This window comes from Rhinatrema bivittatum, chromosome 1 (genome assembly GCF_901001135.1).
Source record: "Rhinatrema bivittatum chromosome 1, aRhiBiv1.1, whole genome shotgun sequence".
Classification (NCBI taxonomy): domain Eukaryota; kingdom Metazoa; phylum Chordata; class Amphibia; order Gymnophiona; family Rhinatrematidae; genus Rhinatrema; species Rhinatrema bivittatum.
The window spans coordinates 182,909,549-182,927,210 of NC_042615.1; the positions used below are offsets into that span (position 1 = coordinate 182,909,549).

The 17,662-nt window shown below is 45.6% G+C and overlaps 1 protein-coding gene across 3 annotated transcripts in view; it reads right to left on the reverse strand.

Moving 5' to 3' along the window:
- Nucleotides 1–17,662, reverse strand: part of PI4K2B (phosphatidylinositol 4-kinase type 2 beta) — a 215,656-nt gene that overhangs the window by 62,002 nt on the left and 135,992 nt on the right. For all 3 annotated transcript variants that reach the window (XM_029590008.1, XM_029590019.1, XM_029590027.1), the window contains exon 7: nucleotides 6,176–6,275. In XM_029590008.1, coding sequence (XP_029445868.1) covers nucleotides 6,176–6,275 — 100 coding nt within the window. The remainder of the gene's footprint in view (nucleotides 1–6,175; nucleotides 6,276–17,662) is intronic.

Below are 17,662 nucleotides of genomic sequence, written 5' to 3' on the forward strand. Positions count from 1 at the left end.
CTGTAGGACCGCGAGGGGGTTGGATACCTGAAGGCCCCGGTTGAGGCTCGGAGAAACCCAAGGGAATCACCGGGGGCATCGAAAATACCCTTGGAGGCATCGGTGCCGGCATCGAAGGCATCGATGGAGCCGATGTGCGTATCGCCCCGGAGGAATGTATCGGTGGCGAGGGACGACACGGCATCAATGGAACTACTCCCAGAGGAATTCGATACGGTGGTTCTGCTCCAGATGAAGTTGGCATCGGGGAGCGCACCGGTGCTGTCTGTGACCCGGGTATCACCGGTGGAAGGGTGGTCATGAGCACTTCCATCCGGGCGAGCAGCAGTGCCAGCGCTGCTGGAATCGGGTCGATGACTGGTTCCACTCTCGGTGGCGGAGTCTGTGCCGAAGGAGTCTGGAACCATTGCATCGCTTTGTCGGTGGCCTCCTGGACCAGCCGGTCCAGTTCTTCCCGGAGACCTGGGGTAACAATACCCGGCTCCGGGAAAGAGGGAGGCTGAGGCTGAGCCGGAGGGACCACCGTCACCGGTGGAATCGCGGCTCCCAAACCCCGATGGGGTGAGGGTTGCCTCAATGTCTCAGAAACAGAAGTGGACGGTGCCGCTTCTGATCGAGACTTCTTCGGTGGAGGCTCGGACGGTACAGAGGTCGATGACTTCGATTCCTCGAAGGTCCGAGACTTGCGATGTCGATGACTATGCTTTTCCCTCCGATCCCCACGATCCTCGGGGGAAGGGACGGGAGTCGATGGTCGTGGAGATGATGGCATACGGTCACCGGGAGGTTGCCGACGATGGAAGGACTTCGACGGTGCCGGTTCCGAGGACGTCGATGCGATGGACGGCGGAGTGTGAGCATGGAACAGGAGACCCATCTTCTCCATTCTGGCTTTGCGACCTTTTGGTGTCATAAGAGCACATTTGGTGCAAGTCAGGACATCATGCTCACTCCCTAAACATAACACACAGACTCTATGAGGGTCTGTGATAGACATGGTGCGCGTACAATCTGGGCACCGACGGAACCCCGACGCCATGGCCATTGACCAAAAATTTAGCCGCGGGACTGTCGACTGCCAGCAGGCCGCGAGGGCCGAACTCGACGGAACAGACGAAAAACGGCAAAAAAAAAAAAACTTACCGAAGTACCGCAGGCTAAATTTAGATAGAGAGGGGACCCCTGTGGGGCGAATTTTACTTCAAAGAAGTTCGAGAAGAAATTCCTGTCAGGAATGTGGTAAGAGCTCCTTAACCGCGTGGCTACTGCTGCGCGGAAAAAAGAAGACTGAAGGGGGACCCCTGCTGGCTGCAGGGTTGGTGCCGTGCTGGGCATGCCCAGTAGGGGCCAGTCAAAGTTCCAGAAACTTTGACAGACGTTTTCCATGGTTGGGCTCCATCCTCGATGTCACCCATTTGTGAGGACAACCATCCTGCTTGTCCTGTGAGAAAGGTGGAGACTACTACGAGGCACTTGGAGAATACTCGTGGAGCAGACGCTAGGCCGAATGGTAGGACACAATACTGAAAGTGACGAGGGCAGACCAAGAATCGCAGGAATTTGTGATGAGATGAAATAATTGAGATGTGTGTGTATGCGTCCTGGAGCTCTAGAGAGCATAGCCAATCTCCTTTTTGTAGAAGAGGAAGTAGCGAACCCAAGGTTACCATCTTGAACTTCTCTCTTTGTAGATACTTGTTTAGGGTGCGAAGGTCCAGAATTGGACGAAAGCCATCTGACTTTTTTGGGATTAGAAAGTACAGGGAATAGAACCCCTGCCCCTGTTGGGAGAGGAGCACTGGTTCTATTGCCCGGGAGTGGAGGAGGGTTGAAACCTCCTGTTCCAGAAGGAGAGGGTGGTCAGACAATCCCTCGTCACTTGAGGTGGGGCATCAAGGAACTGGAGCACTTCCAGCATCTTGTGCCTTGAATCCTCTTCAGTCTGAAGCTGAAAAGGAATTGTCTCAGACATTTCTTTAATGAAGTTAATAAAAGAGATCCTCTGGAGAACGCCTTCTCTTTTCAGGGGAAGAGGGCTGTGAAGGCAGGTCATCTGTATCCTGGGACCAATAATCAGTCCAAGGATCATATAATTGATCACCAGCTCCCTGAGGATCTTCTGAGGGAAGAAATGGTATTATTCCCCGAAGGACCAGGCCTGGGCATGGATGGCATCGGGAGAGGCACCGAAGGCATCGATGGAGACGCCGCCGGCACCATCAATGGATGAGACAGTGGCAGGATTGCAGATGATGGTATGGGTATCTGTGTTTCCTCGCCATCCGACGACAAAGGTATTGGCGAAGGAAGAGGGCATACCCAGTAGCGGTGCGAGCGCCCCTGGAATTGGATTGGTGACCGGCTCGGGCACCGCTACCGGCGGTGGAAGCTGGAATCCCTGCAGTGCTTTTCCGATGGCCTCTTGGATCATCCGATCCAATTCCTCATGGAGGCCTGGGGCGAGTAACCCCGGCTCCGGAGTAAGAGGCAATAGAGGAATAGCCAGAGGGTCCACCAGTAAAAGTGGAGTCGGGGCTCCCTGCACCGATGAAGGTGGGGGAACGCCTCAGTGACCCAGTAACAGAGGAGGATGGGGCCTCCTCTGGACGGGATTTCTTTGTCAGTGGCTCAATCCGCTGATGCCGAGGGCTTGCCTGGATCAGCGGATTGAGCCTTCCGATGCCGGTGTCGACGTTTTTCACGATGTTCTGCTCGGTAGTTCTCTTGAGGCGATGAGGAAGATGTCGACACCTTCGGAGTAGTCTACGCCGGTCGGGCAGCACCGGTGTCCCGCTGCTGGTGGGAGGTCGATGGCATCGGCTCAGACAAAGTCGAAGCGGACGATGGAATCGGGGGTTTTGAATGAAAAAAACTCCATTTTTTCTAAGCGGGCTTTTCGGCCCTTCAGCGTCATTTGGGCACATTTGGTACAAGTTAGGGTATCATGGCCGGACCCCAAGCACAATACACAAACTCTGTGCAGGTCTGTGATGGACATTGTCAGAGGACAATCGGGACACAGTCGAAAACCCGACGCCATGGCTTCGACAAACATTTAGCCACGGTGCGGTCGATGGCCAGTAGGCCCCAACGGGAATCGACCGCAAAAGGATTGAAACCTTACCTTTCGACCACGGAGTACAGATATCGATAGGGGGACCCCTATGGGGTAGAAATTTTTGAAAAATTTTAAAGAAGTTCCGTGAAGAAAATTCCTGTCAAGAATCTCTAGAGAGCTCCTTAACCCGCGTGGCTACTGCTGCACGGAAAAAAAAAAAAAAAGAGACTGAAGGGGGACCCCTGCTGGATGCAAGGTTGGTGCATTGCTGGGCATGCCCAGTAGGTGCCAAAGTTCTAGAAACTTTGACAAAAGTGTTCCATGATTGGGCTCCATCGTGTGATGTCACCCATATGTGAGGACTACCATCCTGCTTGTCCTGTGAGAAAAAAAAAAAGACCTGCAATGCAGCAAGAGACCCTCCACCCATAAGGGTATGCATGAGCTTATGCATATTTAGCAGATGGGAAGTATAAGACTGGGGGGCAAAGAGGCTGAAGAAGTTCAAGTCCAGAAAGGAAGGGAAGGCTGTTTCCGAAAGAAAGAAGGTTCTTATCCATAAAGAAGAGAGGCCCAATTCCAGGAAAGAAAATAAGTTTGGTTCCAGAAAAGAAAGAGGCCTGAAAGAAGAACTTCCTGGCAGAACGACCCAGAAGCCAAAAAGGGAGCGGTGAGGCCCAGCATAGACCCCCCAGAGGAAAAGGAGTCCCAAATCCTGAATGCCAAACTGGGGAGGAAATCCTGAGAGTCTGTGCTGAGGTGTCCCTGAAAGCGAAAGTAGCGTCTGAAGCCAGTCAGACCTCCCTGCTATCCCGAAGGGTGAGAACCAGTTGTCCGCTCTGCTAGCCAGTATAGAAAATAAGCCTCTCCCCTGCCCACGCTCTCCAGGACTCCAGCTGGAACCTGCATCCGAGGTGAACAGAAGAATCGCCTGAACGTCAGAATCAGGGGTAAGTTAGCCACAATTATTTATATCAAAGCAGGCTAAGGTTTATGGCATGTTTTGTTACCATGAAAAATAGAAAGGAGATTAATACATCTTTACTGAATGTACAAATATTTTCAAAATCATAAATCATAAATGTCTATCAAAATGAATTCCAAAATTGTAAATAATCAATACAATCTTATATCACAAATATATTAAAGTTTCACCATATAACTATTTATTTATACATTCAATTACCCTTATCTATGAACCCATCGCTGAACCCATCCATAAAACCTTTTAAAACTCAACATCCATATATATTCACACCAATACACCTCCCACTCACACTAAAACATTACTTATAAAGTCTATTTGGACAACAATACTATTGAAAAAAATGATTTTCCCTTATATCCCAATATACCACCAGGTATTATTCTTCAACATAATAAACTCTTATGCAAGAGTCAAATCATGTCCCATAAACTTCTTATATAATTCTATCTCCTCTATCTTCAAAGGAATGTTGAATCACCCGACAAAGAATTCTTTATTTCGCCTGTATCCAGACAGGCTTCCTCAGGGGAAATTATCTTTGACTCTACAGCACCATATCTTATGTATCTATGCTTCTTAAAGAGACTCACGAAACTCCTTTGAATTTCAGCATAAACTCTGTCCACTAAAACGGACCCTTCTTCCGGTCTGCGACAAATATTGCATAAAACTAGTAACTTTACTCAACGCCTACATCCTTCAGCAACATCAACGGCTCCACGTTGTTTTACCACCCATGTCACAGAATTTCTTTAGGGAAAACTGGTGCTTAGTAGCCAGGATGTTAAAGTTAGGAATTATTGTTATTTTCTAAATGCTAAGTCCTGGCAAATCTCAAATAAAAGTCTGTTTCAGAGGAGCATACACATATGCGTATCTTATAAAATCCGGGGTCGGCACGCGCAATGCTGCGCAAAATCGGCAGCCTGTGCGCGCCGAGCCGCACAGCCTGCCTCCGTTCCCTCCGCGTCCCCCCACCTTTCCCTCCCTTCCCCTATCTACCCCACCTCCCAGCCCTACCTAAATCACCTCCCCTACGTTTGTTGTGCAAGTTACGCCTGCTTGAATTCTCCTAGAAGTACATTGTAAGTGTCCCTTCTACCCTCTTCCTACTCCCCTAGCCGGACTCCTTTCACTCTGCACTCTCAGGCTGTGACCTGGATGGGCTCCGCTCACGGTCCACCAGGACCGCCTCCCTCTTCGCCCGTAAATAGGATGGGCTCTGCTCGCAGCCCACCGGGCAGCTTCAAATTCTGCACAAAAAAAGAAAATTCTGTGCAGGAGGGGAATTCTGCACAAATTCTGTGCTCCGCAGTAGCACAGAATTCCTCCAGGACTAAACACTGGGCTTGATGGACCCTTGGACTGACCCAGTATGGCATATCTTATGTTTTATGTTCTTATGCTCTAACAAGAAATTTAGAAAGGCATGAGGGCCCAATGAGAGAAAAAAAAAAGTTCTGTGCTATCAGACCACAGTGAAAATAGGACCTACTGTCAGGAACATCTAAAAACAAAAGTTTGAAAAAAGAGAAAACCTAACACTAAAATGAAAAATCAAGACATGCTTTTGCCCAAAAAGAGAGAATTACATTGAAGAAACCAACACAGCAACTAACTGCAACTTTCAGTGACAAAAAATGTCCATTGCTTTTGTTAGAAAACGATACACCAAGGCAGTATGCAGCTATAAGAACATAGGAACATCTGCACATGCCCTGTGAGGCATTTAGGTTTTTTCCAGAAGAGGTGTTGCAATGTCATCCACATGAATTAGTAATTCACTATCTTCAGAAATTAGTTTCCCTTTCTAGCACTCCTATTAATGTATGTCCCTAAAATAATCAGAAGGCTGAGAAGCAGTATATATGCTCTATCAGAGAAAAAGTAAAAAAAAAAAAAAATTTAATTTACACCATAAAGAAATGAAAGTATAAAACATCTCAACTGATACTTGCCTACCTTCTTCAGGAAAGAAACTCCTATATAAACCAAAGTAATAGTTAATTTAAAAAGCCTCGATAAAAGGCCAAAACAGTTTTGCATCCTTAATATCTATTAACAATATGTATAAAAATATTTGAACAAAAAGAAAAACAAAAATAAACCGTATGTTTGAAAATACTTACAGGCCCTCCACTCATCAGGATGTTTAAATGGGAATGCCAGACCATTGTCAATAGCAGCAATTTTAATTATGGGGTCTTTATTTCGGGTCCAATCAGTATCCTGGAAAAAAAAAGAAAAAGCTTTTTATAATTCAGATGACTAAAATCAAATACATTATATGTTCAATCACTTTTATTAGTATTTAAATATAAAATCAACCGTTACAAATTGCAATGAGCAGGTGATAAATATAACATACAAAAAGTATTAAATTATACAATTAATCCTAACTACAATATTCCCTCCCTTCTTTTTGAAGTCCTATTTCAAAAAAATAGTAAAAGTATCAAGAACCATAAAAACTAATTCCCTTCCCCTCCTGTTCCCCACACCCATTCAATCTCCAAAAAGAAATAAAATGGTAACCTCAGTTTTGTCAATTCTTAATGTAAATGCTAATCATTACCATTAATAATAATTTAGAACGTACAATCCATTTAAATATAAACTCACTATTAATGATTTAAATAAAAAAATTGTATTTTATTTTTCATTGGATAACTATTAAAGATCATACTGCAAGTTTTATTTGTTAGAGTATTAATATAGGATTTCCTTATTTGCAGAAATTTCTCCCAACTCTGTTTATTACCATCTTTTCCAGACAAACATTCCATTACCATCATCTGATGTAGTTGTATTCTCCACATTGTTCAATTAGGTGCTGCATCATCTAGCCATTTGCACAATATACATTTCCTAGCTATTAGAAGACATTTCTGAAGGTAAAGGTTAACATATTTCCTTAGGAAACTTTTTATCTGGTATTCCCAATATCCAGAGTTGTAATGATGTAATGAGTGTAAACTTAATCATAGTATTTATTTATTTAAAATATTTATATACCGTTTTACCAATGCAGGATTGACCAAAGCAGTTTACAATAATAAACATAAAAAATCAAAGGTTCAAAAAAAATAAAAATAAAAACACAGGTAGAATAAAAATACAATCTGTATCATGATCAATATAAAAAATAAAAATTTTAAAACTATATCATAGGAAGAGTACTATAAATAATTAACTACTATTTTAAGCAAAAATTAGAGCAGATAGAAAAGATATACAATCATGACAATCAAGATGGTTAAAGATCCTCCTAATATTAAAATATTAAAGTTAAAATATTCACATATATAATTGGATTAACAGCTGCTGGGAGGGGTCAATCTTCCTGAATGCTTCCGTAAAGAAGTTTTTAACGCTTTCTTAAAATCATTTCTGCTTGATATCTGTCTTAAAGGATCAGGCAATGAGTTCCACAAAATGGGGCCAGCCACCGAAAAGGTTCTTTGCCTAGTAATATTTAAAGCGGCCATTTTTACTGATGGTATTTCTAGTAGATTTTTTGCAGCAAATCAGAGTTCTCTGGTAGGCTTATATACTCGTAATGTAGAGCATAACCAAATAGAATCTGAGTTATATAGTAAAGAGTGTATTATCATGGCAATTTTATACCGAATTCTAAATTTGACTGGCAGCCAATGTAGTTTTTGTAAAATGGGGGAGATGTGATGCTACATAGGAGTAGCCGTAAGAAGCCTTGCAGCCGAATTCTGGATCAATTGAAGGAGTCTGATGAGAGTTTCAGGTAGACCCAAGTATAGCCCATTACAATAATCTAAACCTGAAAAAAATCAGTGCTTGCAGTACTGATTGATAGTTGCAGAGGAAGCCAAACACCAGATCAATTTCCTGGAGCTACCTGACCACCACGGACGTAAAAATGAAAGCGTGGGACCCCTGTGGGGTAGAAAGTTGAATATTAATTCCGTGAGGAAATTTCCTGTCAGGAATCTCTGTGGAGCTCCTTAAGCTGCATGGCTACTGCTGCACGGAAAAAAGAAGACTGAAGGGGACCCCTGCTGGTTACAGGGTTAGTGCCATCCTGGGCATGCCCAGTAGGTGCCAGTCAAAGTTCTAGAAACTTTGACAAAAGTGTTCCGTGATTGGGCTCCATCCTGTGATTCACTCATATGTGAGGACTACCATCCTGCTTGACCTGTGAGAAATGGTGTGATAAGAGCTTGGCTGTTCAGGGTCTTTTTCAGGTTTTGAAATTAATGTGATCTAGGCTTTATTAGAGGGTAGTGGCAATCTACCAATTAAAATTACTTTATTAAATGTATTCATAAGAGAAGGCACTATAAATTCACCCAATATCTTATAAAACTCAGCACTAAAGTTATTTGGGGGTTTTTTCTAAAATCATTTTTATTAAGGCATTAAGGCAAATGGCACAAACCATAACAACCATAAATTTTTCAACATTTGAACAAACAGAAAAATTACCCACCCAGCAATAGTTCAATATCTCCCATGGCCTCAGTCCATCATCCCCAAGCCTGTTTATCGTTACCCTTACAATCTTAACAATTACAGTTGCCTAATTATTCCCCCCCTAAGAACCCCCTCAGTCATCCAAGCAATCATACACACTCACACCTTCATACAAATTATACTCCCCCTCCCCTTCCCCAGATGCCCATCTGTGAGTTACAGATCCTCACAAAGCCCTCTTTGGGCTCGCCTCCCACCAACTCACTGAATATCCTAGTTCTTTCAATCTGAGTTGGGTTTGAGTGGGCAAAATGTCATGAAAAATATGCCAGACATTGAGATAATCTTGTGGGACCTTCCGATGTAGCAGGAAAACATATCGCTCCATCTGCATGAAAGAGGTCATATGTCCTGTCCAGCGACCTATAGCAGGAGAATTTTCAGACATCCAGTCCGCCAAAATGCATTTAAGAGCCAGCAATAGGGCCACTGACACAAAGATATTGGCCAAATGGAGGATGCTCAAACCTCCAAGCAACAGCATATCACCCCTAAAAGGCAAAATGGTATTGGAGCACTTCTGGACAACCAAAATGACCTCTCTCCAAAAGTCAGCAAGTTGACAGCAAGTTACAAATAGACATGTGTAAGACCCCAATGCTAAGTGACACCTATGACACTCATCTGAATCCACCATCCCCATTTTACACAAACGTATTCTATGTGTGAGTGATGTATAATTCTAAATTGCATTTCTTTTAGAGTCATTTCAACAGGGAGACTTTTCAACTCTTCAAAAATTGACCCCAGGACTTCAACTGTTACCGTATTTTCTAGCTCCTTCTTCCAGTATTCTGTTAAATTGTGAATTCCCGCCCCTTGCAGGTGTGTTTTACAAATCCTATATCATCCTGATATAGAGCTTTTACCCCCAATTATCTGGTCTACCTCAGTCGTCCATTTCAGCTCTGCACTGATTTGATCCCGCATCATCCTCAAGGACTGAAAATTATGCCTGACTTGTAGATAACCATAAAAATGTGTGGTCAGGATATGGTAGGTTTCTTGAAACTGGGTGAAACTTACTAAGAGGCCCAAGTCTGCATCCACCAAATGCCACAAAATAAACTATACCCCTTGCCCTCCAATAGGCAAAAAGCGATTTTAGGCCTGGTGGAAAGGAGGAATTTTGTGATAAGGAAAGAAAGCAGAGTTGCTTACCTATAACATGTGTTAACCCAGGACAGCAGGATGTTAGTCCTCGCATATGGGTGACGTCACCGGACGGAGCCCTATCACGGAAAATTTTGTCAAAGTTTCTAGAAACTTTTGACTGGCACAGTGAGCTACTGAGCATGCCCAGCATGCCATTATCCCTCTAGCAACAAGGGTCTCCCTTCAGTCTCATTTGTAGCAATAAGTGCGAGCGAAAAATGAAAAATAAAACGTTTTGGACCCAGCTCCGCGGGGTGGCGGGTGGGTTTCGTGAGGACTACATCCTGCTGTCCTGGGATAACACCTGTTACAGGTAAGCAACTCTGCTTTATCCCAGGACAAGCAGGATGATAGTCCTCACATATGGGAGATTAGCAAGCTACAGGCTGACTCATTTGTTTTGGTCCAACAGCGTACAACATGTGCAACAGGCACAACAACTGGTGTACTGTTGGAAAAATGAGGCAGCCTGAAATCAAAGCAGATTGGATGTGGAAGGAGTTGGGATTATACTTGAAATAAGTTCTTTAAGACAGATTGACCGAAGGCTGAATCTTGTCACCCTTCCTTGTCCAAATAGTAATGGGCTGCAAATGCGTGAAGAGCGCTCCATGTTGCACCTTTACATATGTCAATCAGTACTGAACAATAGGGTGCTACTGAGGTTGCCATGGCTCTTACTGAATGCGCCTTCACGCGTCCCTGGAGAGGAAGGGCTGCTTTGTCATAGCAGAATTTAATACAGGCTGCTAGCCATTTGGAAAGAGTTAGTTTGTCCACTGCAACCCCTGGTTTGTTTTTATCAAAAGCAGCAAAGAGTTGGGTGGATTTTCTATGGACTGCAGTGCGGTCTAGCTACAATGCAAGTGCATGTTTACAGTCCAAAGTGTGTAAAACCTTCTCGCCTTGGTGAGAGTGAGGCCTTGGAAAAAAAGCGGGCAAGACTATAGACTGATTCAAGTGGAAATCTGTAACCACCTTGGGAAGGAATTTAGGGTGAGTACGGAGGACCACCCGGTCATGTAGGAACCTGGTATAGGGTGGGTATGTTACAAGCGCTTGTAACTCACTAACGGCTCGGTACAGTAAGGCCGCGGTAAAAACAGTGCGGCAGTGTCAGGCGCACCCTTCCTTCCCGCACAGTTCTCCTGACCTAACGACTGATTCTCTCTTCTAATCGCATGCAAATGCATGCCGCGGCTGTGAAGCGTTAGGGAAGGGTTATGCCCGCGCAACCCATTTTACTGTATAGGCGCTGTAACAGCGCCTATACAGTAACCTGGGTGCGCTGGTACCTGTCATTTCAAATGACATTTGAAATGACAGGCACCAGGAAGTGTAAAAAGTGTAAACAAAAAACCTGTGTGTTATATAAAAAAATAAAAAAATTTTAAATACCTGTCGGAGGGCCGTGGGTCCAGGCGGCCGGTGGGCGGCGGGCAGCCATCAGCGGCATCCGGTAGTCCCTTCTCCCAAAATCGCACGGGCGGGTCGGCAGCGGGGGGGCAGCAGCAGGATCCGGGAGCGGCGGGTAGGCAGCAGCGGGGTCCGGGGGGGGGGGGGGGGGCAGCGGCAGCAGGATCCAGGGGCGGCAGCGAGATCCGGGGAGCGAGTAGCGGCAGCGTGTTCGATCGGGCAGGCAGGTAGGTGGCAAAAAAAAGATGGCTGCCTGCACGGGAAAAGCGTGCAATTGGCCGCTGAAGACGTGACGTCACGACGTTTGGCGTCACGGGGTGTGACGTCACGTCTTCAGCGGCCAATTGCAGCTTTCCCCCGTGCAGGCAGCCATCTTTTTTTCCCACCTACCTGCCCGATCGAACACGCTGCCGCTACTCGCCCCCCGGATCTCGCTGCCACTGCCGCCCCTGGATCCTGCTGCCTACCCGCCGCCGCCTCCCCGCTGCCGCGCCCCCCCCCGCTGCCGACCCGCCCGTGCGATTTTGGCGCTCATCCAGGCAGGGGGAGCCGGAGGTCGTTCACCGTCGGCTCCCTCTGCCTGGATGAATGCCCGTGCGAAATCGGGAGGAAGGGAGAAGGGACTACCGGATGCCGCTGATGGCTGCCCGCCGCCCACCGGCCGCCTGGACCCACGGCCCTCCGACAGGTATTTAAAATTGTTTTATTTTTTTATATAACACACAGGTTTTTTGTTTTTTACACTTTTTACACTTACCGTAGCAGGCCCGAGCCTTGCTACTTTTTCGTTTGTTTTTTTTTTTTGCTTCGGGAGGAGGGGACCGGACGGGGCTGCAGGAGACCGGACGGGACCAGGGCGGGTAAGCAATGTTTTTACACTACACTAACTCCTACTAGGGGGAGGCGGTAAACTAGCAGGTTAAGGCCGCGGCAGAACAGCGGGTTACGGAGGAGATAATATCAGCGCTCGTTACAGTATCGAAGGGGAATAGCTAATTCCTTCATTATACAGCTTTTTCGTTCATTTACATGCTGGGTGCGGAAAGGGTTTAGGAAAGGGTTTAGGAAGCGCTAAGGACGCGTGAAACTGGAGACTGTATTGCTGGATGGCCTTACTCGTCTGTATTGTGCGCTCCCAGCACGTTACAGACGGGGAATCTTTAACTCAACGTTACTGTATCGACCTGTAAGTCTTCTAGCAGAAGTAATGGCTACTAGGAAGAGAACTTTCCATGTAAGAAATTTTGTATCGCAGGAATCTATAGGCTCAAAAGGGGAACACATGAGCCTAGTTAGTACTAAATTTAGGTCCCATTTGGTGACTGGTGGTCTTAAAGGGGGCTTAAATTGTAATAAACCCCTCATAAATCTACTTACAAGGGGTTGCGCTGTTACTGGGGCATCCTCTACTCCCTTGTGGTACGCTGAGATGGCACTCAGGTGTACCCTCACTGAGGAAAGTCTGGAGACCAGAGTCTGAAAGGTACCAGAGATAGTCTAAAAGAGATGGAGTGGGGCAGGGAAAAGGGTCAATAGCTTTTTGCATGCACCATATGGTAAATCTTTTCCACTTAGAACAATAGGATTTTCGTGTGGAAGGCTTTCGTGAAGCTACAAGCTCCAACCACTCAACCTTCTTGGCAGAGGAGATAAGAGCCCGTGCCTCCTTGTTTATTCAGGTACCACATGGCAACTGTGTTTATTTGTATTAGAACAGTCTTGTATGAAAAGCAGTCCTTGAATGCATAGAGAGCATAATGTATAGCTCGAAGCTCTAGGAAGTTGATCTGAAAGGTTGCTTCGAGCTGTATCCAAGTACCTTGGATTCTGAAGATTGTCCACATGAGCTCCCCAACCTAAGGTGGATGCATCTGTGGTTAAGGTTACTTGCGGAACTGGTTGCTGGAAGGGTAGGCCTGTTAGCAAATTGTTCATGTTCGTCCACCAGAGAAGAGATAGGCGTAACTGGTGGGTTATTTGAATTGGAGATGACAGCAGTTGAAAGGCTTGGAGCCACTGTGATCTCAAAGTCCATTGCGTTATTCTCATGGCTAATCTGGCCATAGGAGTAACGTGGACCATGGAAGCCATGTGGCCCAGCAGTGTAAGGAACTGATGGGCTGAAGCTGTTTTCTTTGCACGCAGAGATATAGCTAGCCTGGCGAGCATGTTTGCACGGTCGGTGGGCAGGAAGGCTTTTGCTACAGTGGTATCCAACTCTGCTCCGATGAATTGTAGGCGGTGAGATGGAGTCAGGTGGGATTTTTGGTAACTGATGAGAAATCCCAACAAGTGAAGCAGATTGATAGTGAGATTGAGAGCTCCTTGCTTGGATTGGCTTTTGATGAGCCAGTCATCCAGGTAAGGAAAGACGTGTATGTGCTTCTTGCGTAGAAGGGCTGCAGCCACTGCTAGGCACTTTGTAAATACACGGGGTGCCGAGGCAAGTCCAAAAGGTAGGACCCGGTATTGAAAATGTTGATTTCCCACTAGAAAGCGCAGGTACTTGCGGTGAGGTGGGAATATTGGAATGTGAGCATAAGCGTCTTGAAGATCCAGAGAACAGAGCCAATCTCCTGTTTGTAAAAGGGGAAGCATGGTGCCCAAGGATACCATTCTGAATTTTTCTTTCCGTAAAAATTTGTTGAAATTGCGGAGGTCTAAGATGGGTGGAGGCCTCCTGTTTTCTTTGGAATTAGAAAATAGCAGGAGTAGAATCCTCTGCCCTGCTGAGGTCGGGGGAACAGGTTCCACAGCCCTGACTCCCAGTAGGGTGGATAATTCTGACTCTAGAAGGGTTGTGTGATCTTTGCATACCCACTGTTAGTTGGGTGGAGAATGTCTGGGTAATGTGAGAAAGTTTAGACAGTAACCTTGTGTTATAATAGAAAGTACCCATTGATCTGTGGTGATGCGTATTCAATTGGGTAGAGAATTATGAACCTGGCTTCCTACTGGTAAATTTTGATTTGGTTTTCTGGAAAGGCTGCTGTTCTCTGGGAGTTCTTCAAAAACCAGATGCTTGGCCTGTTTGAGGTGAGGGGGGAGGCTGAGGCCTGGATGTTTTTGGTTGCCTAGGATGTCCTCTTTGAGGTGGCCTAGTAGTTCTTCCATGAGGAGCAGATGGATAATACCTGCGTGGTTGGTAGAATGTTTTTTTATTGTCCTTCTAGCTGAGCGTCTTGCAGAAGAAGGGGCTTCTGTAGTGATCGTGGACAGTTGACGCAGCATTTCATTGTGATCTTTAAGTTGCGCAACTGCATCTTGCACTTTTTCTCCAAATAAGTTTTCGCCAGTGCAAGGTAAGTCAGCCAGTCTATCTTGGACCTCAGGCCTGAGATCTGATTCTTTCAACCATGCCCATCTCCTGGCACTGATTCCGGTTGCTGCCATTTTGGAGGCTGTCTCGAACGAATCGTAGGCCGCATGTACCTCATGCTTCCCAGCCTCAAGGCCTTTATGTATGACAGTATTGAGGGTGTCCTGATGTTGTGGAAGAGTTTCTGCTACTTCCTGAATCTGTTTCCACAGATTTCTTTGGTATTGCATCATGTACAGCTGATATAAGGCAATCCTTGACAAGAGCATGGAGCCTTGAAACATTTTGCGTCCGAAATTGTCCAAAACCCTTTGCTCTTTGCCAGGAGGTGTTGACGAACGTGGACAAATCTTCAATTTCTTTTGTGCTGACTCTACCACAACAGACTGATGTGGGGAGCTGAGGTTTTTGGAAACTGGGTATATGCTGTACCAAATAAGTAGCATCTGTTCTTCTGTTAACTGGAAGAACAGTGCAAGGATGTTCCCAAAGTCTATGCTGCAGGTCTACCAGTACTTCGTGTACTGGTATAGCCAATATTTCTTTTGGGGCATCAACGAATTGAAGTACCTCCAATGTCCTATGCCTTGTATCTTCCTTTGTTACTAATTGAAAAGGGATCGTTTCTGACATTTCCCTTATGAAATTTGAAAAGGAGAAGTCTTCAGGTGGTGACTGTCTCCTTTCCTCTGGTGGAGAGGGTTCTGACAAGATATCTTCAGTAGAAGAATCAATATCTACATCTTCCCAGGTATCTGAAAAGGTGTGTGGTTGAGGACTTGAAGGAGGAATAAAGAATGGCATTGAAGGACAAAGTTATCGATGGATCAGTTGATGCTTCAGTGGCATCGATGGTAACTGTTGTGGCACCGATGGCACTGAGGAAAAACGTGGACATCTCGGTACAGAGAGTCCTGATGTTCCCGGCATCGGTTGAGGCATCGATGACTTTGGATCAGAGTCGGTGCCTTCTTCATCAGACGACCCGGAAATGGGTATCGGAGGCTGTGTCGGTTCCTTCGGCATTGGTGGCTCAGGTTGTGTCGGTAGGGCACCGATCAATGCATCGAGTTTGGTCAGTAATGGTATTAACATCAATGGCTCCGGCATCGGTGCTGGTATGGGGGCCAGCACCAGTGGATGTAGTTCCCGGAGGGCATCAATGACTGCCTGGCAGATAAATCCGTCCAGTTCCTCCCGTATAGCTGATGAAGACAGAGCAGCTACAGGGGGTGGCAGACTGTGGAACTGGCTCCTCCACAGATCCCTGTGGGGGTGCAGTACCCGGCACTGATATCAGTGGGGATCGCCGTGGACGTTCTGGCGTCGAGGGCATAGTCTGCTCCTCTAACCTTGTCCTCTTCGGGGGCGGCTCGATGGCCAAAGAAGCCGCTCCGGAATCAGTGCCGGCACCAGGCATGGATTCCTTTCGGTGTCTGATTTTCACGGTACTCAGCCCGGTCTTTCTCCAGCGCCGAGGTAGATTTTGTCGATGACTTTGATGGTGTTGGAGATGGGTGGTCACTACTGCCTTCATATACCCAGCGGGTCTTTATCATCACTTTTTTTGATACCCCTGCCGGTGAAGATTGTGTAGACATCGATGGAATTAACTTTAGTTTAAAACATAGTTTCCATTTTTTCCAGGCGAGCCTGCCTACCTTTTGCTGTCATTTCAGCGCATTTAGGACAAAAAGAAACGTGTGCAGCACCAAGGCATAAGACACACTCATCATGAGGGTCTGTTATCGACATAGTACGAAGGTACTTTGGTCACTTTCTAAACCCCGTTGCCATGATGACAAAAGGTTGAGGCCTGACAGCCGTCGACGGCCTGCGGGCACCGAGGGATGGTAAGAACGTTTTCGACCATAAAACAGTTTTACTCACTGAATCAGAGAAAAATGAATTTGAATGGGAGACCCCTATGAAGGGATATTTTTTTTGAAGAACTTAATTTTTTACCGTGAGGAATCACACAGAGCTCCTAACCGCAAGGCAATCTGCAGCGTGGAGAAAAAAAAAAAAAGAGACTTAAGAGAGACCCCTGTGGCTCGAGAGATAATGGCATGCTGGGCATGCTCAGTAGGTTCACTGTGCCAGTCAAAAGTTTCTACAAACATAACTATAATACTATGTGTGATAAAACCACCCGTGTAAGTACCTTGGTACAACTGGTCATGAACTACTTTGCGAAATGTCTATGTCTAATGATATATTGTAACCGAACCTTTAACGGCACCTGTTAGAATGTACTATAGTACGCTTTTACCCTCATTAAATATGTGCCTACATGTAAACCGTTGCGATGGTACTTAACTTAGCAACAGTATAGAAAAGTTTTTAAATAAATAAAATAAATAAATAGAAACTTTGAGAGAAAGTTTTCTGTGATAGGGCTCCGTCCGGTGACATCACCCATATATTTTTATTTATTTATTTATTTATTTAACAGCTTTTAATATACCGGTGTTCGTGCGAGCACATCACGCCGGTTTACAATAAACTTGCGAAAGGAGGAAATTACAAAAAACAGGGAGTGGGGGATGGAGCAGGTTTGAGAGAAAGGGTGGGGGGGAGAGGGGGGAAAGTAAAGGAGGAAGAAGATAGCAGCTGAGAAATTAAAAGGAACGTAACATTATTTACATGAGAGGCAATAAATGAGGGATAAACATTGTTACAAAGTTACAGCGGATAATGAAAGGAAATATGGATAGTATGGAGTATATATATGGAGGCTTATTTACGGTAGTTATGGCAAGTTAAGAGGAAACATATATATATGCTTATTTACAACAGTTATGGCAGGAGAAGAAAGACAATTAGTTTTAACTTTTAACATGCAGATTGTACAGGTTGTAAGGTAGATGGGGTGCGGTAAAGTGTAAGGTGGGGGGGTATAGGGTGGGTGGGTGGTGGGCGGTACTGTGACTAGGGGGGACTATCATCCTGCTTGTCCTGGGATAAATAAACATTCCAAGGCCCTCCCATGCATTGGCGCTGAACTTTCCATGCCTCCGCAAATGAACACAAAAAGATATTTCCTTTGACCCAAGTCACCTTAGTCATGTGAATTAAACCCATAGGAGAGCATGAACTACAAATCTCTTCCAATAAATGGAAAGCATCATAAGCAAATGTATCTCCCCAAAACTCCCCCAGAAAATGATTGACATGTAATTGCATATATCTGGAAATCCAGGGCTTCTATCCCTCC